Source organism: Gymnoscopelus microlampas (genome assembly GCF_963454915.1).
Source record: "Gymnoscopelus microlampas genome assembly, chromosome: 18".
Classification (NCBI taxonomy): domain Eukaryota; kingdom Metazoa; phylum Chordata; class Actinopteri; order Myctophiformes; family Myctophidae; genus Gymnoscopelus; species Gymnoscopelus microlampas.
The window spans coordinates 46,973,839-46,999,134 of NC_139955.1; the positions used below are offsets into that span (position 1 = coordinate 46,973,839).

General features: G+C 41.7%; 3 protein-coding genes across 3 annotated transcripts; all 3 read right to left on the reverse strand.

The window, feature by feature from the left end:
• Positions 1–1,941: 1,941 nt before the first annotated feature.
• On the reverse strand, positions 1,942–7,748 carry exosc3 (exosome component 3). The gene is made up of 4 exons (XM_084041147.1): positions 7,414–7,748; positions 4,970–5,119; positions 4,001–4,152; positions 1,942–2,318 (listed from the first exon to the last, which is right to left on the reverse strand). Exons 1-4 carry the CDS (start codon positions 7,645–7,647, stop codon positions 2,111–2,113), a joined length of 744 nt encoding a protein of 247 aa, XP_083897273.1. The 5' UTR covers positions 7,648–7,748; the 3' UTR covers positions 1,942–2,110.
• Positions 7,749–10,218: 2,470 nt separating this feature from the next.
• LOC311034112 (chemerin-like receptor 1) lies at positions 10,219–14,778 on the reverse strand (the record flags this gene model as incomplete). The annotated part of the gene is made up of 4 exons (XM_084041856.1): positions 10,219–11,240; positions 12,755–12,876; positions 13,988–14,104; positions 14,633–14,778. The coding sequence occupies 4 exons, from the start codon at positions 14,776–14,778 to the stop codon at positions 10,219–10,221; spliced, it is 1,407 nt and encodes a 468-aa protein (XP_083897982.1).
• A 3,103-nt stretch (positions 14,779–17,881) lies between these two features.
• LOC311034113 (chemerin-like receptor 1) lies at positions 17,882–18,631 on the reverse strand (the record flags this gene model as incomplete). Its single annotated transcript, XM_084041857.1, has 1 exon — positions 17,882–18,631. One exon carries the CDS (start codon positions 18,629–18,631, stop codon positions 17,882–17,884), a length of 750 nt encoding a protein of 249 aa, XP_083897983.1.
• Between the last annotated feature and the right edge of the window lie 6,665 nt (positions 18,632–25,296).

The following is a 25,296-nucleotide window of genomic DNA, read 5'->3' on the forward strand; positions in this document are numbered from 1 at the left end:
TATGTTGGCTATTCCAAAATAGCAGATCTACAAGCTCAGAACGCCTCACTCGCTGCAAGCTTGTACATCTGCTAATTTTTAAAATATTTGGAAAAATCTTCTCTTTTGGGGGTCCCTGGCAGAAATCATTTTCAAATGGGGGTCCATGGCCAAATGTATATGAATTTGGGGGTCCTAGGTATGAAAACATTTGAGAACCACTGGTTTAAAGAGATATTTCAACAATGTGGGTCATTTTATCGTCTACTCAGGCTTTTGGGAGCACTGAGCACCCTGGACCGTTTTTAAGTTGCTATTCATTTAGATATTTGATATTCATTCTATCAGACACGCCCTGGAGACTCATATTGTCCTTCTAATATGTGAGGAGATCCTGCTTTTTCAATTACTTTTTTCATTCATTTTTTATAATTCTTTTTGAAAATGATTTTTTTTTTTCAAATACAATAAAATGTTTAAATTAAATAAATGAAAAAAAGTTATAAAAAAAAAAAAAAACACGTATTAGGAGGGCAGGGTGAGTCACCAGGACCAAGGACAGGTGTTCTTGATGAATCTAACATGTTACAACTGAGGTTATAATGGGTTTGTATAGGAAGGGGGCGTGTATCAAATATCTAAATACTGAATCAAGCAAATTCAAAGTATATAAGTGTTATAAGTATAGAAGTGATTAACTGTCTGAACACAAAAATGTGTAAACAAAAAACATTAATTTCCACAACGTTGTCAACAAGTCTATGAAGCTCTCTAGTTAATCTATGAAAAAGTGCAATCTGCATTTTATACAATATGTAGTGGGGGGGGGGGGTTCATCTCTCTCTCTCAGCTAAGGGGTCGTTGGCGTGGAGAACATTGAAGACCCCATTAGACAGTAAACCAGTATGATGTGTGAGGGTCAAAGGTCACCATATGCAAATAAAAACCCAAAGTTAACAAAAGACACTTGTTTTAATTGGATTTTCTTTCTTTCTAAAATCCTTGATATTGTCCTTTCATCAGAGTCACTAAAAACTACACTTCCCAGGCAGAGGCATTATTGGATTACACTGTGGAGAGATAGAGATATATATATATATATATATATATATATATATATATATATATATATATATATATATATATATATATATATATATATATATATATATATCTTTTTTGTTTATTCTAGACTAAATACATTCAATCTGGGAACACATCTGTGTCATTTTAGATTTGAGATATAACCATTATTTTATACTTTGGCTATTTTGGAAAAATCTTGTAAATTCGTGCAATATTTTCATGTGTTTTTTTTAAGCGAACGTTTGTAACTCAAATCTTTACTTCTGCGGGGGTCCCTGGAACAAAATGTTTTGAGATGGGGGTCCACGGCCAAATACATCCCATTTTTTGGGGTCCAAAGTTTGAGGAGCACTGATTATAACATAAGTTTAACCAAAACAAATGTTTAGACATTTGTAGAATCCCCCAGAAGCAAAGATTTGAGTTACAATTGTTCACTTTAAAATATTTACATATTCAAATGTTATCTACAAGCTCATAGCGCTATGAGCTTGTAGATCTGCTATTTTTGAATAGCCAATGAAATCTAAAAAATGACAGGGAGATGCGTTCCCGGTCTGAACCCATTTAGACCTGAGGCCTAAAAACACCTTCTAAATCCTGACCTAAGTTTTCTGAAAAACTTCAAATATTTATTCAAAAATGACAACAAACGTATGTTGTTATATACTGTACTTGGCAACAAGAACCCCAAAAAGGGGTTCCCGTCCTGAAAGGTATAGTTACAAATGGGGGTTGCCGCCAAAAAATGGGTTTTATGCGTTAACTTTTGACATGACTTAAGACAAAAGAAAACAAAAAAACAGAAGAATCCTGACTCTCACACACTCACACACACACCCCCACCCACCCACCCACCCCCCCACACACACACACACACACACACACACACTCACACACACACACACACACACACACACGCTCGTGAAAAAGTCTGTGTGAACTTTCTATTCTTCAGAAAACAGTCTTGTGTTCCCCTCAACAACAACAAAAAAACACAGGAGGTGCCGAGTCCATTCGTCCCATTCCTGCGTGGTAACCGTCTCTATAGCGCCCCCTCTGCCACCCTCCTGAACAGGGCGCGTCTCTGCTGGGCGGTCATGTTCTCACAGCTGTCCAGCAGGTTGGCCACCACCAGGGTCCTCTGCACGCTGGACGACTTGACCCACACCCTGCCGTTCAGACCCACCACCAGCTCACAGGGAAACAGCTGCTCCAGGTCCTTCACGATGTCCCTCTGAGGGGACAGCAGCCTGCAGGGGGGACAGACACACACACACACACACACACACACACACACACACACACACACACACACACACACACACAGGTCAGTGTTGATTTTGACAGCATTTTTTTTACTTTTGAATAAAGTTCTGTTTAGTTTTAGTGACATTCTATTTTTGGCGGGCCGTGATGGCTGATTTTACCCTTGTGAGCTTGTAGATCTGCTATTTTCGGTCTGTGACACCCACGCGCATCCATGATGACTTGTCTTTTAGTTCTACTGGATCTCTTCTCCACTAGATCCCTCACTAACATTTTAGACTAGTTTTTATTTGTTGACCAAATGGTCAATATATTATTTAGTCTTAGTCGTCGTAGGTTAGTTTTTATAAAAGGTAGTCCATAGACATTTTTCGTCATAGTTTTAGTCGACGAAATCAACACTGTCACAGGTCAGTCACTATGTTCCTCTGAGGGGACAGCAGCCTGGCAGGGGGGACAGAAAGACAACACCATCACAGGTCAGTGTTGATTTTGACAGCAGATTTTGATGTAGTTTTAGTCATAGTCTTTTGAATAAAATTCTGTTTAGTTATAGTCATATAATGTTTTAGTCTGGTTTTAGTCGACTAAATCTACAGTTGATTTAAGTCGACTAAAATGTATTTTTGGCGTGCCGTGATGCATCAAAATGGCTGGTTTTCACTTAGCTGCATGCCGAAAATAGCAGATCTACAAGCTCACAACGTATCGTGATGCAACACGTCATGAGCTTGTAGATCTGCTATTTTCGGTCTGTGACACCCACACGCACCCATGATGACTTGTCTTTTAGTTCTACTGGATCTCTTCTCCACTTGATGCCTCACTAACATTTTAGACTATTTTTTATTTCTTGACCAAATGGTCAATATATTTAGTCATAGTCTTAGTCATCATAGCTTAGAATTTATTTAGTTTTCATTTTGTTTTCGTCAGTGAAAAAAGGTAGTCGACCAACAGTTTTCGTCACAGTTTTAGTCGAGGAAATCAACACTGGTCTGAAGAGGCGAGTCTTCAGATTACGGCGTAAAATTGGGAGTGAGTCTGCAGTTCTGACTGCAATGGAGGAGCTTGTTCCACAGTTTGGGAGTCAGTCTATAACCAGGGGTGCACATAACTGGTGCGCATGCGTCGTCAAAATGCATGATGCGCGGCACATCAGACGAAGGGAAGCGCTTCCGCGCACCAACAGCTGGGACCGCTGGGACAGGAATTGACTTCCTGAAGCCACACTCACACAATCGCGCTAAAGCACGAGTCGGCCCCATACACAGCCATTAGGCGGAGGGGGGGGGGGGGGGACGCATGCTGCACGTGATTGTGTGAGTGTGGCCTCTAATCCTGACACACAGACACAGTCATTCCCACGCAGCACGCTGCTGGCTGAGTTACAGGCACTCGTCACCGATGATGAACGCACCGTGATGGTGCAAAATATGCCGTGAACGTCCCAATCTGGAGGATAAAATCAGCGCAGCACAGGGCACCAACCTTGGGGGTGGCACCAAACGGCGTGAAGAAAAGAAAAAAAACGGCGAAAAACGGCGCTACAACATCGGTGAAGTGTCCTTCTTTCTCGCGCTAAACACGGCAACGCTGTATGGTCAGTGTGTTGGGGGGGTCAGTGTGTTGGGGGGGGTCAGTGTGTTGGGGGGGTCAGTGTTACCTGCGGACGAGGCCCAGGGAGACTTTAAACATCAGCCCCCCCGCTCCAAACACCCCCATCCCGTTGGAGCGGCCGCTGCTGTCCATACACACCAGCTCTGGTTCCATGTCCTTGTTGGCTATGAGGAACTGACAGTACACCAGGTCTCCTGCCTGAGAACACACACACAAAAAACGTGGAGAAAACCTTGTATGTTAAAAACTTTCACTTTTCAGGAAATGTAAAAAAAAGCATGTTCCACATTCCAATGGATCCAATTTAGTTATTATTTAGTCACAAGACGTGTTAATACTTTACATTAGTTAGATATTTATAAAACCCACAGACAAATCTACTTTTTGGGTTTTTTTACAGTCAAATATTTAAAAATGTATGGACCTTGTCAATTCTAAATCTGTACTGATGGTTTTTAAAGCAAGGAATTATTTACTTCCAAAGAACCTTCAAAAAATGTTTAAAGATAAAGAAGTAGGAAGGTATGACCTAAGAAGGAAGCAAGACTTTTGCTCGCACTACACAAAAAAAGTATGTGCATTTCAGTCACAGTTACACTGTGGAATGAACTCCAGGAAGAAATAAAACAAAGCAATAGTATGCCACATTTTAAACATCAATATGAGAAAAGCATTTTTAAGAAGTATAGCAATGAGGAGGGACATTTTAATGTGAATTGTTGATGGTGATGGATATGTTTGTGCATGGTGAAGTTGTATTGAAGTACAAATGTATGTATAAAATTGTTTTTTCTTTTTAAGATATTTTTTCTAATAAGATTTTGCTGCTCCTTCTCCTTTTCGAACACTTATGATTTATTGTTCATTGAGATAGTTGAAATATTTTTTAAAATATTTTGTATTCTTTACTTTATTGTTTTGTTGTGACTTTTTTTTATTGTATGATGTTCGAAACAAATAAAACGAAACCTGTTGGTCTATCAGACAGACAGACAGACAGACAGACAGACAGTACCTGCACATTGGGGCGGTTCCTCTTGGTGGCGCCCTCAAACGCCAGGTATGACAGAGAGGCCTGCTCAGACCCGCCCACATCCACCTTGAAGATGTCTCCTGATTTGGCCGTTATGATGCCAATCACACACTCTCCTTTGGCGGGAACGTACTGACAGGAGAGTAAACATGAATACATACATGAATAAATTAATTAATAAATACATAAATACATACATACATGAATAAATAAATGAATAAATACACAAATACATACATGAATAAATAGATGAATAAATAGATGAATTGATAAATAAATACATACATGCATTTAAACATAAATATATTCTTTTTTTCAAGATTATTTTGAAAATAGCAGATCTACAAGCTCACAACGAGTCAACGCGTTGTGAGCTTGTAGATCGGCTATAGTATATAGAGTTAAAAGTAGTTAAACGTGATCAAGCAGCATGTAGTTTTTTTTGGGGGCTTGGTATTTGTAGACCTGTCTGCTTGTTCCTCACACAAAATCTGGCAACACCGATTGACAGTCACAATAAAAGTGCTTCACAAGCTCATAGAGCAGAAGATAATAGATTAGCATTAAAGGTAGGGTAAGTGATTTTCTTTGGTTAAAATAAGTGTTAAATAGCTCTATATTCTGATAGTACTCATTGCTATAGAGTGTTTGTTCAGTAAAAGGAGTCTCCTTGTCTCTCCAGCTCTTTATTAAACAGAAAATGCATTTTCGTTCCAATTTTATCCAATCAGGATAGAGAAATCAATCAGGATATAGATTAAACAAGTGAAATTGGAAGTGATGACACTAAGAAATGAGCAGGCAAAATTGGAACTGGAACACTATAAAAATGAAGCATAAAAATTGGTACTTTCTCCTGATTGGCTGAGATTTTGACACCTACTGTACAATGTATTTTCTGTTTATTAAAGAGCTGGAGAGACGGGGAGACTCCTGTTACTGAACAAACACTCTATAGCAATGAGTACTATCACAATATAGTATTTTTACCTTTTAACAAAATACTTTTTGTTTTAACCAAAAAATATCACTTACCCTACCTTTAATAATACCATGGGGTCCCCAGCAAAATGTGTTATTACAGCCTCACAATCAATTTAACCACTTTATCCATATAGTTTGGCTATTCAAAAATAGTAGATCTACAAGCTCACTTTGTGCCACTTTTTCTTTTCTTTTCTTCTGGGCGACCCTGGCATTAAATATTTTTGAGATGGGGGTCCATGGCCAGATACATATCAATTTGGGGGTCCTTGGCATGAAAAGGTTTGAGAACCAATGTGTTAGGTCAGGGGTCTTCAACAGGGGGTCCGGGACCCCTAGGGGGTCCTCAGAGGTAGTAACTTTTTTACCACTTGAACCCTAGCATCCCTATTCTAAGGACAACTTTAGCCGAAAATAGCCGATCTACAAGCTCACAACGCCTCGCAGCGTGAGGCGTTGTGAGCTTGTAGATCGGCTATTTTCAGCAAAGAGACGGGGAAAAAGAGCAGACTAAGTACAGAGTGAAAGTTTACTAAGTATTGACGGTTTAAGTGGTTAAATGTCTGAAAATACACATAAACATGAAACCAACAAATATAAAAAAAGCTTTAATCTGCAACACAATTTTATGCAATATATATCATCTCTCTCTCAGAGAGGGGGTCCTTGGGCTGAAAACGTTGAGGACCCCTGCTTTAGGTCTATGGGGGGAGCATCCCATATAGCCTAGTAGTAGGGACCAATCTCACCTTCAGTAAAGATAGTGATATTTTTCAGTTAAAACAAAACATTGTTTTGTTAAAAGGTTAAAGCACTACAATATCTCCAGCTCTTTAATAAACAGAAATATATTTTCAGTTGGGTTGCACATTTTCAACCAATTAGGAGAGAGTACCCGTTTATCAAAATTGTACTAGTACTGTACTTGAGTAAATGTACTCATAGTTACACCACTGCACGTGTGTGATTAAGAGTTAAATGAACTCGCTCTCCTCTGCTGGGACTCTAATAATAATAATAACAATAATAATAATATAGATCAGGGGTGTTCAACGTTTTCAGCCCAAGGACCCCCTAGCTGAGAGATGAAACAGGGACCCCCTCTATATTGTATAAAACTTTCTTTTAGATTCAACTTTTTTTGTTTACGTTAACTGTTCTTTTTTCCCCTCTACACCTATACCTCTTTGCCAAAAAATATCAGATCTACAAGCTCACAACGCCTCGCAGCGCGAGGCGTTGTGAGCTTGTAGATCTGATATTTTTGGCTAAAGTTCTCCTCAGAAAAGGGATGCTAAGGTTCAAGTGGTTAATGTAAAAAGAAAAAATCCTATCACACACAGATTTGGCGGACCCCCTCCCACTGTAGTAAGTCTGAGGACCCCCCCTAGGGGTCCCGGCGGACCCCCTGTTGAAGACCCCTGACATATAGATGAACTCACTCTCCTCTGCTGGGACTCCATCCAGTAGACGTTGGGTGCTTTGTGTCTCAGCAGGCCGCTCTTACACACCGTCACCCGGCCTCCGTCCCTGCGGAGCCCCGGGCCACACACCACCTTCTCCCCGCTCCTGGAGGCCTCTGTCAGGCTGATGGTCTCTGGAGCTCCGCTCTCCATGGAGAACACGTCTCCTGGGAGCAGAACCTCTCCCACTTTACCCTGGAAAGAAGAGTGCATGGCGACCCCGATATGCTAGAACTCTGTCTGTCTGGCTCTCTGTCTGTCTGTCTGTCTGTCTGTATGACTGACTGTCTGTCGGCATGCGTGTGTTAGCAGCTAGCAATAGCATAGGGGGACTAATATAAGTGTGACACAACGGAAACTTCATCTTCTTCTTTCAATTTAATGGCGGATTCCTACCTCTAGGGTATATACCGCCACCTACTGAACAAATTATGTCTGCTATCCACAAGTTGATGCCCACAACGCCCTAGGACAGGGGTTCTCAACCAGTGGTCCGGGGACCACCAGTGGTCCTTGAGGGGGTTCCAGGGGGTTCCCAGCTAAATGATAGATATTTAGGAACCAAATGGACCCTTATCATAAGGGTCTTATGTGCCTGTAACTCAGAGAGTGTACAAATGGAACCAAATGGACCCGTTAGGTCCTCACTCTCTTACTTTCGTATCAACGAGAGTCCTTAGACCCCCCCCCCCCCCAGTTTGCCCTGGAATGTCACCAGCAAAGCCCGAACATGTACAAATGGAAAATGTAAGGTGCTTACCCGCTTGTTCCAAATGTTAAGTAGGTGTCCGGTGTATTTGTGTAATGTATTAGTCCATATTTGTCAGTAAAGAAGTGTTTTAATCCCGTGTGTGGCTGAGCACCATTTCCCCCCTCGTTTACTTCCCCATTACATTGAGTGTAATTCTGGCTTGCACCAGATGCGCCCCGTCAGTACCACCCATTGGGAACAGAATCCGACAGAATTGGCCACAGACGGGATTAAAACACTTCTTTATTACAAAATATGGACTAATACATTGCACAAACATACCGGACACCTAGTTAAAATTTGGGGCAAGCGGGTAAGCACCGTATATTTAGAATTTGTACATGTTTGGATTAATACCGGCTTTACTGGTGACATTTAAAATGTAATGTAATGTAAATGTAAAAATTGATAAAATACATCTACGATAGTCTTGATCTAAGGCTAAGAGAACATGAAAGTTAAGATGATATAAAAGCATATCAGTCAGATAATTAGTGGTTTAATATAATAACATTACATTACATTACAGTCATTTAGCAGACGCTTTTATCCAAAGCGACTTACAATAACTATAAGTGTATTCAACATAGGTAGGGAACGAAAACTACTAATCACCAGAAGTCTTAAGTGCATTTCCTGCAAAAAACAAGCAACCAAGAGTATGCCTAGCGCTAAGGTAAAAGTGCAATATATCAGCTACCTACTTTCTTAAACAGATGAGACAAAATAGCAAAATCAAATCAGCACGGGGACTGCCCATTAGTTCGACCTACCATGAGCACGAGCTCAGACAAATAAGTGTATCGACTAAACAAGATCCAATAAAACAATACAAAACTAAAACAAGAGTTCGTACAACTAGTTAACAACAAGTATAGGCCAGGCAAAGAGGAAGGGTAGTGTTTCCTGAAGAGGTGGGCTTTCAGCCTGCGGCGAAAGATGGGCAGTGACTCTGCTGTCCTGACATCAGTGGGAAGTTCATTCCACCACTGTGGGGCCAGAACAGAAAAAAGTTGTGACCGTGTCGATCGACCAGAAGGACCCCTGAGTGACGAGGCGATCAGTCGCCCCGAGGTGGCAGACCGAAGTGGTCGGGCAGGGGTGTAAGCATCAACCATAGCCCGGAGGTAGGAAGGAGCTGTTCCTTTCACTGCCCTATAGTCTGGGGTGCAATACGTTAGTCCGACAGACCATTCCTCCGACAGCGCATGCCTCCGACGTTTACTATACTAACCCTATACCTAACCCGAACCCTAACCCTAACCGCATGCGGATGCCACATAGTCGGAGAAATGGGATGTCGGACTTACGTATGCCTCCCGGCTAGCACCAAGGTTTTAAACTGGATCCGAGCTGCTACGGGGAGCCAGTGTAGAGAACGGAGAAGGATAGTTGTGTGGGAGAACTTGGGGCGGTTGAAAACCAGACGAGCTGCAGCTTTCTGAACAAGCTCCAGAGGTCTGATGGCAGATGCCGGAGCACCAGCCAGGAGGGAGTTGCAGTAGTCCAGGCGGGAGATGACAAGAGCCTGGATGAGCACCTGGGCTGCCTTCTCCGTGAGAGAATCAACCAGAATCAACCACTGATTTTTAAATTAATTTGAGTATTGCATACAGCAGTGGTTCTCAAACTTTTTCATGTCAATTGATAGAAAATAAATCATTTTTTGTGTGAACTCCTCTTTAAGTTTCCCAGGGGGACTCTCTACCCATTCAGCTATGACCACCCTAGACCGAAGGAGGGTAAACCTTTACAAGCTTATGGAAAGCAGTCTTTTTGCAAACACCAAAAATCTGAGAAGTTACCAATTGCACACCCCATGAAGCCTTGAATACATGGATATATTTTGTTTTTTGTCGCAATAATTTGATGCCCGGGTGTAGGAGACACAAAGATTCTACTTTGTGTCTCCTACCGGATACATTAGCCGGTAGGTAGTGATAACTGCCATTAAGCTACAAGATTGGAAGGGTTATCATACCAAAATATAAACTAGAGACATGTAGGAAGACAAAAATACAAAAACTTTACGGTCACCTTAGGTGGTACCAATTTGTGAAAATATCAGTGTTGGCCCCTGGACTATGAGGCAGCTCTTCAGTGAAGGCTTTCTCCAGAACCTTTAGGATAGAGCTGCGGAATACAGCCTTGAAATCCTGACCCATGAACACGTACAGCAGTGGGTTCAGGCCGCTGTTGAGAAGTGCCAGGCCGGCAGCTAACCCGATGATGAGCCCATCATGCAGTGTTCCACTGTGTGTCACCAGGTTATTCACAAACTCAATCAGAAACGTGATGTGTAAGGGGGCCCAGCACAGGAAAAATGCGGTGATAACAGTTCCTATGATTTTGAAGGGGCGACCTGATTGGCCGGCCAGCGAGCGATTATTCCTGAGCCGGTAGATGATGACAGAATAGCAGGAGACGATGACAGTGAAAGGGACCACGAATCCCATGAGGAAGCGAGTGATGGTCATGACCCCAAATCCAAGGTTCCGCAAATGAATCACTTCGGGTGTGCTGTAGTTACTGCTGAGTGCATAGTTGTCGTCGCAGTAGACGATGTCATCATGGTCTGAAGGCCGTGTGTCCCTAAAGACAAAGCTAGGGGAGCTCAGAGCCAAGGCCAGCACCCAGACACCCAGACTCACCCAAGACGCCTTTCTGACACTGCGGTGGTTCTGGGCCCACACTGGACACACCACACATACACATCTGTCAACACTGATGACCATCAGGATGTAGATGCTGGCATACATGTTCATGTAGAAAACGCTAAAGTTCATTTTGCACATGAATTTACCAAAAGGCCAGTGGCCGTCTAGATATATGTATGTGATGGTCAGGGGCAGGAACGCTGTAACCAGGAAGTCGGCCACAGCGAGGTTGAGGTACCAAACGGTGTTGACGGTTTTCTTCATTTTGAAGCCCGTCGCCCAGATGACCACACCGTTCCCCAACACGCCGAGGACACAGGCCAGGCTGTAGATGACGAGGATCACGATCTTGAGGGATTTTTGAAGTTCAGCGTACATCTCCATAATTGTCCTGAAACCTAAAATAACAAAACAATGAAGGTACATGCTTTGTTTTAACAGGCCATGTATTATTATTATTATACAGAAGATATTTGGTGCCAGGGACCCCATACATGATTTGTAAAATATTTCAAATACATTTACACCCCTACTTGTAGATCAGCCATGCTCGGCGCGAGACCAACATGAGTTTTTTCAGAAATGTCTTGGGATTTAAAAGAGCGGTTTAGAACAAGTGGTCCTCAAAAATAGCAGATGTACAAGCTCAGAGCACGTCACTTCGTGCCACGCTGTGAGCTTGTAGGCCTACATCTGCCATTTCTGGTCCGTGGCCAAATACATATCATTTTGGGGGGTCCTTGGCAGGAAAAAGTTTGAGAACTACTGATTTAGAAGGTATTTTGTAGACCTCAGGTCTTAATGGCTTAAATAACTCTATATTCTAGATCAGGGGTCTTCAACAGGGGGTCCGGGACCCCTAGGGGGTCCTCAGAGCTACTACAGGGGGTCCGCCAAATCTTTGTGTGATAGGATTTAGTTTTTATACACTAACCACTTGAACCCTAGAATTCCTTTTCTGAGGGGAACATTGGCCGAAAATAGCAGATCTACAAGCTCTCAACGCCTCGCGCTGCGAGGCGTTGAGAGCTTGTAGATCTGCTATTTTTGGCAAAGAGGCTATAGGTGTAGAGGGAAAAAATAGCAGACTAAGTAAAAAAAAAACATTAATCTGAAACACAATTTTATACAATATAGAGTAGGAGTTCCCTGCTTCATCTCTCTCTCAGCTAGGGGGTCCTTGGCCTGAAAACGTTGAAGACCCCTGTTCTAGATAGCAATCAATGCATGTCTATATAATAAAGACAATCAAATAAAAGCATAGATACCTGTTTCAAAGAGTTGAAGAGACGTCAGTCAGAGAAGTGTCTTGTTGTTCAAACTGTTGTCAGTGAACACTGAGTAGCTCAGAGCAACTTCTAGCACCCTATGGGTGTCATATGCAGCCAACCATAGTGCATCTTTGCATCTATTTGTTTATTATTAGAAGCGAGCCTCACCGAATGAAATAACACACTGAAAAACTGTCATATCTGAGTATGAACTTGACAATGGACAGTGCAGTGTAAAAGCGCTGTTTACTTACAGTTTCATCATGTAAACAAAACGTAATATCATTACATGTACATGTAGGTGGCATATCATTGCTGTTGGGCAGAAACCTCCATGTTTTAACTTTGTTCGTTTTTTGTAAATGAACGCCCTACTTTTTTATCTTAGAAGTAGAAGTGAAATTGTGTGTGTGTGTGTGTGTGTGTGTGTGTGTGTGTGTGTGTGTGTGTGTGTGTGTGTGTGTGTGTGTGTGTGTGTGTGCGTGCGTGCGTGCGTGTGCGTGTGCGTGTGTGTGTGTGTGTGTGTGTGTCTGTGTATGAATATTGAACCAATACAAAGGGTCAACAACTTGTGACTAAACAATAACTACATTAGATCCATTGGAACGCTGGGTTCTGTCTCCCATTTTCTGAAAAGTAACCGTTCTGGACATACGAGGTCTCCACCAGACAACGTCTTGATAAGGCCAGACCGCTGTTAGAACCGTCCAAACCTTGTTGGAGCGGTGTGGTTACAGACAAGAGATCCCCGAACCTCAGGGACCTTTTGAACAGGTTATACACAGAAGCATCTTTTATAAAGACTATAGACGCAAAAAGAAAGTACAAATGAAAAGTACAAATGAGATGAAATATAACTGAAGTACAACCAAAAAGGTAAATGCAAGACTCCTTCAAATGGTTTTGACAAAAGAATAATTCACCACCACTACAGACATAGGAGCAAACAAAAGGGAAACAGCAGATAATAATATAAAACAAAAAAACTAATATCAACCCTTATTTACATTTTCATTTTTGTCCTTTATGGAACACACATCAAAACAGAATGAATTGACCCTCACCAGACCACCGGAGCAGTAGAATCACTGTCCGTCTTAATCCAAACCAGCCCTTATTAGTCCCATCAGTCCCATATCTGACCGCATTTTAAGCCCAGGCAAAAAAAAAGTCATAAACACAACAAAAGACCCATGCTCATACACCACACGAGTGATGAAAGGTCCAGGTGTCACAGCGCAGTTTCCCAGGCCACATCATGTGACCTTGTGGGATATAGGTAAATAACCAGTCACCCCCTTCACTGGGAGCAAGTCCATGAGTTCAGTCTCATGGTCATTGGTCAGTAACCTGAAGTTTCCCTGTCCAGTGATGTGCTGTGGATTTTTGAGCAAGTGGGGCTCTATTCTATGACGTCACGTGCACACGCACATAGCCGATCAGCTCAGTGCTAGTTGAAATACTGTATTCAACATCAGATTTTGTATGTACTTATTGTCTCCGCCAGGCCGAAGGCATGGTGGAGAGTATGTTTTCGTTTGATTTTCGTTGTGTCCCCCCCCCCCCCCTAGCCAAGCTAACATTGGTCAAGCTTCACGTGACACGTGACAATATGTTGAAACGGTGTGCTTTGACTGGCTTTGATTCGGAACACTGCGGTGCGTGTTCCGAAGTGACATCAGTGCAATCAGCCAAGCTAACATTTAGTCAGGAGATATTAGCAGAAAAAGTTCCAATCTTGGAATAAATTCCTTACCAAAAATCCTGCTGCTGGCGGAGACTTGTGCTCAGGAACAGTCAGGAACAGTACTTTCCAGTACAAGGAGCACATACCAAGGAACAGTACTTTCCAGTACAAGGAGCACATACTGTACCAAGAAGAGAGGAGTGCGAGGAGAGGAGCGTACAGCGAGAAGAGAGGAGCGCACAGTGAGAAGAGAGGAGCGCACACCGAGAATAGAGGAGCACACCAGTACAAAGTGAGATCACAGCTGAGATCACACAATGCAACTAACTCTCATTACGCAAACTGAAGAAGCAGGAAATTATCGTCTGAAACCTCATGAAGAAGCAAAGGCGCAATGCCGACAGCAAGCCAAAGCTAAGAAACAGAGACAAAGACCACTTGAATCCCTAAATGACAAAAAACAAAGACGAGCCACAAATGCTGACAACATGACACAGCAAAGATTGCTACATTCTCTGGAAGAACACAAGTCTTTGTTATTTATTCATTTTTTCAATTAATTAATTATTTTATTTTTCCTTTTAATTTTATATAAAAGCCCTTTACATAGACTCACCCACACATAAGTACTTAAAATAATCAGACAACTTGTCTTTACTTGAATTACGTTTTTTTAAAGCCTTACATTGCTTTCAAAACAGTGGTTTTAAAACAATCATATGAATAATCATAAGAACTTCCAACAAAGGACAGGGATAACTTTGTGAGTGTCTGGTAGGCTATACAGCTCTTGTTCTTGGGGTCCTCTGCTAAGCGATTAACCCTTTCACACTCTGCAGTGCAGACAGAGACTGTTGTTGCTCCAGAGCTACCGGGGCACCGCCCCCCCTGTGAGCCCCCTCCCTGCAGCTCATCCCTGCCGGTCACCCTCTCTCCATCTTTAGCAGCAAGGTCAGCGCCGGCGGCGCCACCAGCCATCGGGCCTCCACACAGTCTGCCGAAAAAAACCTGTCTTCTCCTTTCCCAATGTGTTGGCTAGACCCATGGTTCTCAAAGTGGGGTCCGGGGACCCCCAGGGGTCCTTGAACGAGTTCCAGGCGGTACCCAGATAAATGTTGGATAGTTAGTAACCAAATGGACCCATTATGTTGCTGTAACTCTGAGAGTGTACAAATGGATCCATTTGTACACTCTCAGAGTTATGGTGGTCCGTGGTCTAATGCAGGGGTTCCCAAAGTGGGGCCCGGGGACCCCCAGGGCCCTACATACGTCAGCTATTTAAAAAAAATCTTGATATTCTTTGAAAAGGTTTGAATATTTTTTTTTACATTTTTAACACCACATCTGAAAATCTTTTCAGATGGGGATCCGCGGCCAAATCCGCATTCATTTAGGGGTACTTGACCTGAAAAAGTTTGAGAACCACTGGGCTAGACTAGGCACCACGGGAAGTACCATACAGGCATGTAGGAGGCCCAGGACTAACAGTATAGGGATATTTTCCTTTGCTAGAGGGCCCTTAATTGCTGAGGTAAGGTACTACTACCTCTCTACAGCCTGCGGTTGCAGTTTAACGTCATGCCCAGGACACTGTTTCTCACTTACTGGATCAGCAGATCCTCATGGGACGTTTGCGATACCACAACGGGTCGATAAGAAGAGTTCATCAGCAGAGGGCAGCAGCCGGGCAGCAGTGTTCGGGCAGAACCCCTCACATACATTGAGAGGAAGGTTTGGAGTGTTCCCAGAACCTGTATCATGGGGTTTGAACAGACTCCCGCTGTCAGTCCGGGTTTGGAGCTGCTCCTTGGATCATGGCGGGTCAGGTTTCAGTCTGTAAAGTTGTGTCATATTGTTCACAAAGTAATAACAAAAATAATTAAGTTTATAAAGGGGTTGTCCAAGAAAAATATAACAATTCTAGTTCAAAAGAAAATAGGAAAAAGGAAAAGAAAATCATTTACAAACACAAATTCTAACTACAGTTCATGTCATGCTTTTAGAAGGAGTGTTGTCAATCTACATTTTGTTTCTCGCCTAAGGCAAGTATCTTCAGAAAAGCACACATCGCTTTAAGGCTCAAGAGGTCATATATTTTCTGAATACGTAATTCAGTCTCAGAAATAAGCATAAAGGACATGAAACTCACTTAAATGATTAATTTGAGGATGGTCAACTGTCAATATAAGACCAATGTTGCTCAACAAATCTAACAAATGACTTTGTTGTAAGTTAATGAATGAAGATAAGTATACTAAATGATTATGTTGACATGTCATTTTATACAGAGGGACCCAAAAGTTCCACTTGAGATGTTTATGAAGCTGTTAAACCCAGTAAGCTCAATGCAATCAAACCATGATTGCATGGAATGCACTGTCAGAACTGATTGTAAAATAGAAAACAAAATCAAGCTCTAAGGAACAACTGCAAAGTAATCTAATAACCCAAAGGTTGCACGTCATTAAAAATAGGGCATTGTGTGTTTGCACTGAAATGGTCAGGCTTAGATATGGCTTGTCAATCAGATGCATCATGTTGGAAAGGAAGTCAACAGCCTGCTGCTACATTTATTTAGGCTCAATGGTGCATCTGTTACCACAACTTCCTTTTGCTTAATGACTTGCCATAGCTGAAAAGTAGTGGTGGAAAAAGGACTTGCATGTTTTACTTAAGTAAAAGTATCAATACTGCAATATAGAAATACTCTGTTACAATCAAAAGTCCGGAATTCAAAATGCACTTGAGTAAAAGTACAAAAGTATTGGCATAAAAATGTACTTAAAGTACCAAAAGTAAAAGTTCTCATGATGCAGAATATCCCTGTAATGGCTATTTTGTTGGCTCCAAACAGCTCACCAAAACCCACTGATGCACCTATGGCTTGTTTTCAACGCAGGCAAAATAAAACATTGTCCACAGGTTTGAATTATAGTTTGCGTTTCTTTACTTCTCTAAAGTGCATAGTATAGTACAAACAAGGTCATCATGGCATTGTTCTTGTCGCTCTGGTAAAAAAAAACTTATGCTTTCCTGTCAGTCAGTCAATCAGTTAGGCCTGGAGAGGTGTGCCAAATGTAATACCAATAAATCAATCAAACTAATAGAACTAAATAATAACAACTACAATAATGATAACAATAATAATAATAAAACAAAAACAGTGAAATGGCTTCTACAGTACAGTCCCATTTCAAGCTTTCAAGGTATAACAATTTTTTGAAAATAGCAGATCTACAAGCTCACAATGCGTCGCGATTGGCCAAAATGTATATAGGACTGAAGTGTTAATGTATGTAAAAAAATCTACAAAGGAACTAGTAACTAAAGTTCTCAAATAATTGTAATGGAGTAAAGGTACAATATTTTCCTCTGAGATGTAGTGGAGTAGAAGTAAAAGTATTGGAAATACTCAAGTAAAGTAAAAAATACCTCAAAATTGTACTTAAGTACGGTACTTGAGTAAATGTACTTAGTTACTTTACACCACTGCTGAAAAGTAGAGGTTTGTGCAGCATAGGACATGACCTTTGTAACCCAAAAGACACACAGAAACACACAAAAAGCAAGCCTTATTTTGCAATATAATATTAACCATTTTATTGACTCTAAAACAGCCATCTGTTGGAATGAAAACCTTCCACATTCAAACTGTGTCATAACCCATTAAAACCAGGAAAGCGTCGTGACATTTTAGATTTGAGCTAAAAACGTTATATTATACTTTGGCTCTACGAAAATAGCAGATATACAATGTCATAGCGCGTCAGTTCGTGCTGTGCTACGAGCTTGTGGATCTGCTATTTTTTAAATGTACCTTAAGTATCAAAAATAAAAGTACTCATTATGCAGAATGTCCCATTTCACAAGTTTTCAAACGTATTAAATCTTATGAAAATAGCAGATCTACAAGCTCACGACGCATTGTGAGCTTGTAGATCTGCTATTTTCAAATAGCCTATGTATACAATAGAGCTGAAGTGGTTAATGGAGTCTGCTATTTTTGAATAGCCCAAAGAAATCTAAAACTTACAGAGTAGCGTTCCCGGTTTGAATGGGTTAAGGTAATTCAAAGACAATCCTAAACCTGGGTCTCAGACAAGGCAGCCTCTTTACTGGTTCTCCCTGGGTTAGTGGAAGTGTTGGTCTGAGGCAGCTCTTCAGTGAAGGCTTTCTCCAGAACCTTTAGGATAGAGCTGCGGAATACATCCTTGAAATCCTGACCCATTAACACGTACAGCAGTGGGTTCAGGCAGCTGTTGAGAAGTGCCAGGCCGAAAGATATGGGATACCCGATGGTGAGCCCATCATGCAGTGTTTTACTGAACTCTGTCACCTTATTCACAAAACGAATCAGATTCCTGATGTGTATGGGGGCCCAGCACAGGAAAAACGCAGTGATAACAGTTGCTACGATTTTGAGGGGGCGACCTGATTGGCTGGCCAGCAAGCGATTATTCCTGAGCCGGTAGATGATGACAGAATAGCAGGAGACGATGACAGTGAAAGGGACCACGAATCCCATGAGGAAGCGAGTGATGATCATGAACCCAAATCGAAACTTCACCAACTGAATTACTCCTGGTGTGCTGTAGTCATCAGTGAGTGCAAAGTTGTAGTAGCAGTAGATGATGTCCTCATCATGGATGGAGGGCTGTGTGTCCCTAAAGACTAAGTAAGGGGAGCTCAGAGCCAAGGCCAGCACCCAGACACCCAGACTCACACAAGACGCCTTCCTGACACTGCGGTGGTTCCTGGCCCACACTGGACACACCACACATACACATCTGTGAACACTGATGGCCATCAGGATGTAGATGCTGGCATACATGTTCATGTAGAAAACGCTAAAGTTCATTTTGCACATGAATTTACCAAAAGGCCAGTGATCGTCCAGAGCTATTTCAGTGATGATCCAGAGCTATTTCAGTGAAGACCAGGCTGTAGATGACGAGGGACATGATATTGATGGCATCAGTGTGTTTTTCATCCTTGTAGTCATCATTAGGAGGGGTCCAACCAGAATCAGAGTAGTTTTCCCAGTAATAGTAGTCTTCCCAGTAAGAGCCGTTTCCACCAGACAGATCCATCTCTTTATTGTGATAAACAGCAGTTGTGGTCACAACCACAATCTCCTAAATTGTAAAATAAAATCAAAAATAACAAAACAATTAAGGTATACTTTGTTTTAACATTTGAAAATTATTCAACTAAACTATTATTTTATTTTTTATTTTCTATTTTAACTATTATTATAGTTATAATATTTGGTGCCAGGGACCCCCATACATGATTTGTAAAAGTGTTACATACATTAAACCCCTACTTGTAGATTAAATACCCTACACCCCTACTGGTAGATCAGCCATGATAGCTTTAGTCTCTGTTAATACTGAGCTGGTAGAAACTGTTTGACTGACGCCTCATTTATACTTCAATGCACGCTGGTGTCACCAAGAAAAAAAAAAACAGCAGACCCACGAGGGCTTGTAGATCAGCCATGCTCGGCGCGAGATCGTTACTAAAATAGAGCTGATGAAATCTTACATTTTGTAAGTTATGTGTCCTCCTATAATTTGACAAACCTCTGTAACTCTGTTTGTTTGTGGTGTCTGCCCGGTTCTCCTCAGTGGCTGGAGCAATTGCTCTGATTTTGCACACAGCCATTGACCATTACCATCTGAACTTAACTGCGAAGTCCGTTTTTCGATTTCATCAAATCACAGCTTCTTATTAGCGTTTATGTGTCAAACAATGGGAGATGCAAGCAACAAGGTCTATGAAAACAAGGCCAAACGAAACGAGCCCTACAAGCAACAAGGTCTATGAAAAGAAGGCCAAACGCGTTTTGGATTTTTTTTTTCAATTGTATGAATTTGTTTCTAATATTTTTTTTAAACACAAATCTTCTCTTCTGGGGGTCCCTGGCACAAAACAGGGGGCGGGGGGGGGGGCTCCATGGCCAAATACATATCATTTGGGGGGGGTCCTTGGCAGGATTTTGTTTTTAGAACTACTGATTTAGAAGGTATTTTGTTGTCCTCAGGTCTTACTGGCTTAAATAGCTCTCTAGATAGCAATCATTGCATGTCTATATAATAAATACAATCAAATAAAAGCATAGATACCTGTTTCAAAGAGTTGAAGAGACGTCAGTCAGAGAAATGTCTTGTTGTTCAAACTGTGGTCTGTGAACACTGAGGAGCTCAGGGCAACTTATAGCACCCTATGGGTGTCATACTGTATGCTTGACAGCCAACCATAGTGCATCTTTGCTGAGAGGAGCAGTGTGGAAAAGTTACATTTCAGTCTTCTTTCACTTTCTCCCTGCCGTTTGGTCCCCCCCCCCCCCCCCCCCCCCCCCAGGTTGGTCTTTATATGGCAATGGTTGAAATTTCAGTTCCTTAGTTTATGAATTTTTCTCAGTTCTCTGTCTGCTGGAAATGTCTAGTCAAATGACCTGTGGTTGTCTGCAAGTGTCTTGCCAAGTTCTCTTTCTTCACCATCACTGTGCAGTTCTCACTGATGAGACAAATACTTACAGTAGAATAATGATGACAGAGCTCTATCCAGTTCCATGTTTGGTACACAAATACATGTGGCTGAGATTTCAGTTCCTTTTTCCCAGTTCTATGTCTGCTGGAAAGGTCTAGTCAAATGATTTATGGTATGTCAGAAAGTGTCTATCCAAGTTCCCTTTCTTCACTTATACTGCATAGTTTATTTAGACACTTCAGCTCAGGAATAACCATTTACCATGTATTAACCATTTACCATGTATTGCAATGATATTGCATTCAGATTTGGCGGTGTGACTCTGCTCATGTGATATTACAGATTACCTGCACAAGCATAACAGATCTGTGAAATCATAAACCCCCAGAGCAGAGCATTAATGCATAATTAAACTACCACATATCATAGTACAATCCATAGAACCACTGTACAATCCACATAATCATCCTATTAACAATATGAACTAAATGCCACAGGGAGGAGGCCGGGGAGGTGGAGGGAATTTGAAACAGTGAACAGAGGACTTCTTAAATGCACCGCCTGAGATGCACTGTGGATAAGGGTGTGTGTGAGTTAACTTGTAGTGAATGAGAATGAAGAGAGGTTGAACGTAGAGAGAGACTGATTTGTAAGTGTATTAATTAACTTGTTAACGAATTTTATCAAAAGTGATCAAAAGTAATGTGTTGTATACTATGTAGTGTTGTATACTATGTATTTTGTCTCATGAGGTCTGAAAAATAGAAGTATCTTGATAAACAGATAACACACGTGTACCATTGATGGGTCAATCATGTGTTACTTCACACTGCCCCACTCATTTGTTAGTTTCAAGAGTTGTGGTTTCCATTACGGTGAACTTATTGAAGTATTTGATGGGGCTCCATGGTGTATTTTGAGTTGATGAGACAGTCTTAGACCATGCATAGGTGGTATGATGTAAGGTATGCCAGTGGAACAATGAAAGAATGAAGGCAGCTATTAGCAAACATTACTTCTAGCTGTCTGTCTCGTCTTGCATCCTCACCTGATGCAATTATGTGCGGGTATCAACACAACAAATCTCCTGCAACATATTAACCAGCATGTCATCCCGACACCTTACGAGTCACCAAAATCATTCAAACTATTTCTTTTTAAGTGAATGTTTAAGCCACGGACATGGACAAGTCTTGCCACGAACACGTTTGTCGGTGTATGGACATGTTGATGACCCCTGTATTAAAGCAGGATTGGAGTTCAGCCAGATGACTGACATCATAAACCAACGTGATTCAATCAGATTCAGACTACACCTGGAATGTAAACGATCCCCATTGAACCTGATTGATGTGATGACATACTGTGTAGAGGAAACATTGATAGCCTATTTGTTGTCATAACCGTGTACAGTGTACTACATGTACAGTATACGTAACAGGGCGGTCTGAATTAAGTTATAGCCAACAACGCCACCTAGGGGATTGCGCCCTAAGAAATAGTATTTCAGTAATCTAATTGAGATAAACCACCTGAGACAAGGTATTCCTCACACAAGTTATGTACAGCAAATGAAAAGGCAGAAACAAGGTTAGCAAAAGTACAAAAAGCTTTATTTGGACACAATCGTTAATACAGAAATACAGGAATAATAAAAACTAATCTCAGTAATATGCATTCATGTTCAATGAATGGAGCACACAGTGCAATACGCATATATTGCTTAATAGGGTGCCAGATATAGGGCAGGCCTACAAACTGTAGGGACCAGGGGTTTCACACCATATAGCAGACGAAATAAATAAATATAAAACTGATAAACATAAATAAATAGAGTAACGGATGGCCCCACATGAAATCAGAGCCAGCATCCACTACCAGCTAGTCCTACCGTGGCAAAAACGAAATCCCAGCGAGGGAGTGTGGTCACTTTATGTACAGCGAGGGAGTGTGGTCACTTTATGTACAGCGAGGGAGTGTGGTCACTTTATGTACAGCGAGGGAGTGTGGTCACTTTATGTACAGCGAGGGAGTGTGGTCACTTTATGTACAGCGAGGGAGTGTGGTCACTTTATGTACAGCGAGGGAGTGTGGTCACTTTATGTACAGCGAGGGAGTGTGGTCACTTTATGTACAGCAAAGCAGCAGTTGTGTCGCCGGGCCTGGAATAACAAACGGCTGTGTTATCCTACTATTTAATATACTGACATTCATTGAAACAAGAGCAGAGAGACAGACAGTGAACCTACCGCGTTTGCAAGGGCAGAGTGCATTGTTTGTGACGGAGACCGGGTAGTAAGAAGTGACTATAATAATGACTGAAATAATAAAGGCTAAGGTTTACAGTCATTAAAATGCTAAATAGACACCAAATGAACGTGCTATACAGCGGGGAGGGAGGACCACCGACGTACCATCTGTGCGTGGTGAACTGGCACCACACGGCAGGAGCAAACCCTCCAGAGGGAGGTTTGTAAGCACAGGGGATAAAATGACAAGCGGTCACTGTCAAGTTTAAGACCACAATGCAGCATATTATACAGGAGAGCGCTTAAACAGCGAGACAGAGACATACCTGTGCCGACGCGCAACGATAACATAAGCGAGCCCAACAGGCCAGCCTGTAAATAGAAAACACAACCAGTGTGGAGAGAGACAGACAGACAGACAGCTAACTCTGGTAGGAGGTGTGCTGCTTTAATACTGATGCCAATCAGCCCACTGATGAGTGGGCGGAGGATGGGCCGTGGGTGGTGTGGGAACCAACGCCCATCCTGCTACATATACATGATGTGATAGGGGGCCCAGCACAGGAGAAGCACCTTATCTACATGTACAGTAGTTCCGTAGTCCGTTCACGAAAATATATTTTAAAATATCCTTACATTTTATGTTTTAATTTCCATTTCTGCTAGGCAGCAAGCTGAATATACTTAGATGATTTTGATTCATATTAGGACAAATTTGCGCGACTGTAAAGACGAAACGGAAGTGGGGAGGAGGCTTCACATTTGGTTTATATTCTAATCATGATCAGAGCTTCCGAGTCCCAGAATGTATGACCGGAAACATTTGAACGTTGAGGGAGGCAACAGTCTGGCCACGTGAGACTATTTAGAGAGATGCATGTCAGGTTCTCCCGGAGATGCCGACATCATCACCTTCTGTCCCTTTAACAAGTGTCAAGACATACCACCAGAGCTCATTCTCTAGTCCCTACATTTAGAACACAGCTCAATGCAAGGTACAGTGCTGTATCAAACCATGATTGCATGGAATGCACTGTCAGAACTGATTGTAAAATAGAAAACAAAATCAAGCTCTAAGGAACAACTGGAAAGTAATCTAATGGCCCAAAGGTTGCACGTATACTGCAATATAGAAATACTCTGTTAAGTAAAAGTCCGGAATTCAAAATGAGTAAAAGTACAAAAGTTTTAGTTTTCAAGGTATACAAATCTTTCGAAAATAGCAGATCTACAAGCTCACAATGCATCCTATCGCGACGCATTGTGAGCTTGTAGATCGGCCATTTTCAAATGGTCAAAATGTATATAGGACACGTTGTGAGCTTGTAGATCAGCTATTTTCATATAGCCTACGTACAAAATAGGCTGAAGTGGTTAATGCATTGTGGTGGAGGATGTAGGTATGTGTATGTAACAGGGCGGTATGAATTAATGTATAGTAAACTAGGGAGTTGCACCCTGGGAAATATTTGTAATCTAAGTAAACCACCTAAACATATGATTGCTCCTCACACAGTTTGTTGTATGATAAATTATAAAGGCAGAAACGGTGTTTAGCAAAAAGAACAAAAAGCTTTATTATAACTTTACATTCATCATCAATAATAGAGGAGCAGGACATTCAATAGACTAAAAACAATACAGATAATGGATTGAACAATAAAACCTACTATGCCTATAGGGCCAGTGCTGGGGGGAAAGGGGGGAGATGGGCAGGCCGACCGACCCAGGGGAGGGGCAGGGGCACCCCGATATATCACAGAAAACTAAACGAATGAATCAACCACAAAAAGCACAGGAAGGAGGGGGGCGTCACCTGTTCCCACGCACCGTGGAGCCCCAGCAACAGGCCTGTAGTACAAATAGCAGATTAAGGATTTTCCATGAAACAGATTCAAATAAACTAAATAAACAAAAGAATAAACAACGAGGCTGGCTGTGAGCCGGAGGTTGTGGACCGAGGCAACAGGTAGGAGCACGTTAACCCATATAGAGCGTGCCAAAAATCCTGAAGGGGGCGTCAACAAGTGTCATTTGCCAGCGGCGGACATCTTTGAGGGGTATAAAACAGGTTGACTTAAGGTAGGGTAAGTGATATGTTTTGGTTAAAACAAAAAGTATTTTGTTAAAAGGTTAAAGCACTATATTCTGATAGTAATCATTGCTATAGAGTGTTTGTTCAGTAACAGGAGTCTCCCTGTCTCTCCAGCTCTTTAATAAACAGAAAATACATGTTTCGGTAGGTGTCAAAATCTCAGCCAATCAGGAGAAAGTACCCATTTTTAAGCTTAATTTGTTTAGTGTTCCAGTTCCAATTTTGTCTGCTCATTTCTTAGTGTCATCACTTCCAATTTCACTTGTTTAATCTATATCCTGATTGAGTTCTTTGTCCCGTGAAACTGAAACGAAAATGTATTTTCTGTTTAATAAAGAGGTGGAGATACAAGGAGACTCCTTTTACTGAACAAACACTCTATAGCAATGAGTACTATCAGAATATAGAGCTATTTAACACTTATTTTAACCAAAGCAAATCACTTACCCTACCTTTAACATTGCCCCCCACAAGTATGTCTGCAGCTACTATGCCACGCCCCCCCCCCCCCCCCCCCGTAGTGATGAGACGTTGGCACGCACTATAAGGGCATAGTCACGAGTGAGCCACACGGATGCTCCACGTCACAGACAGCAGGCCGTTTAGGAACGGGAGGAATCTCAGAGTGGTGTGTACTGTAGATGTAAGATGGTTCTT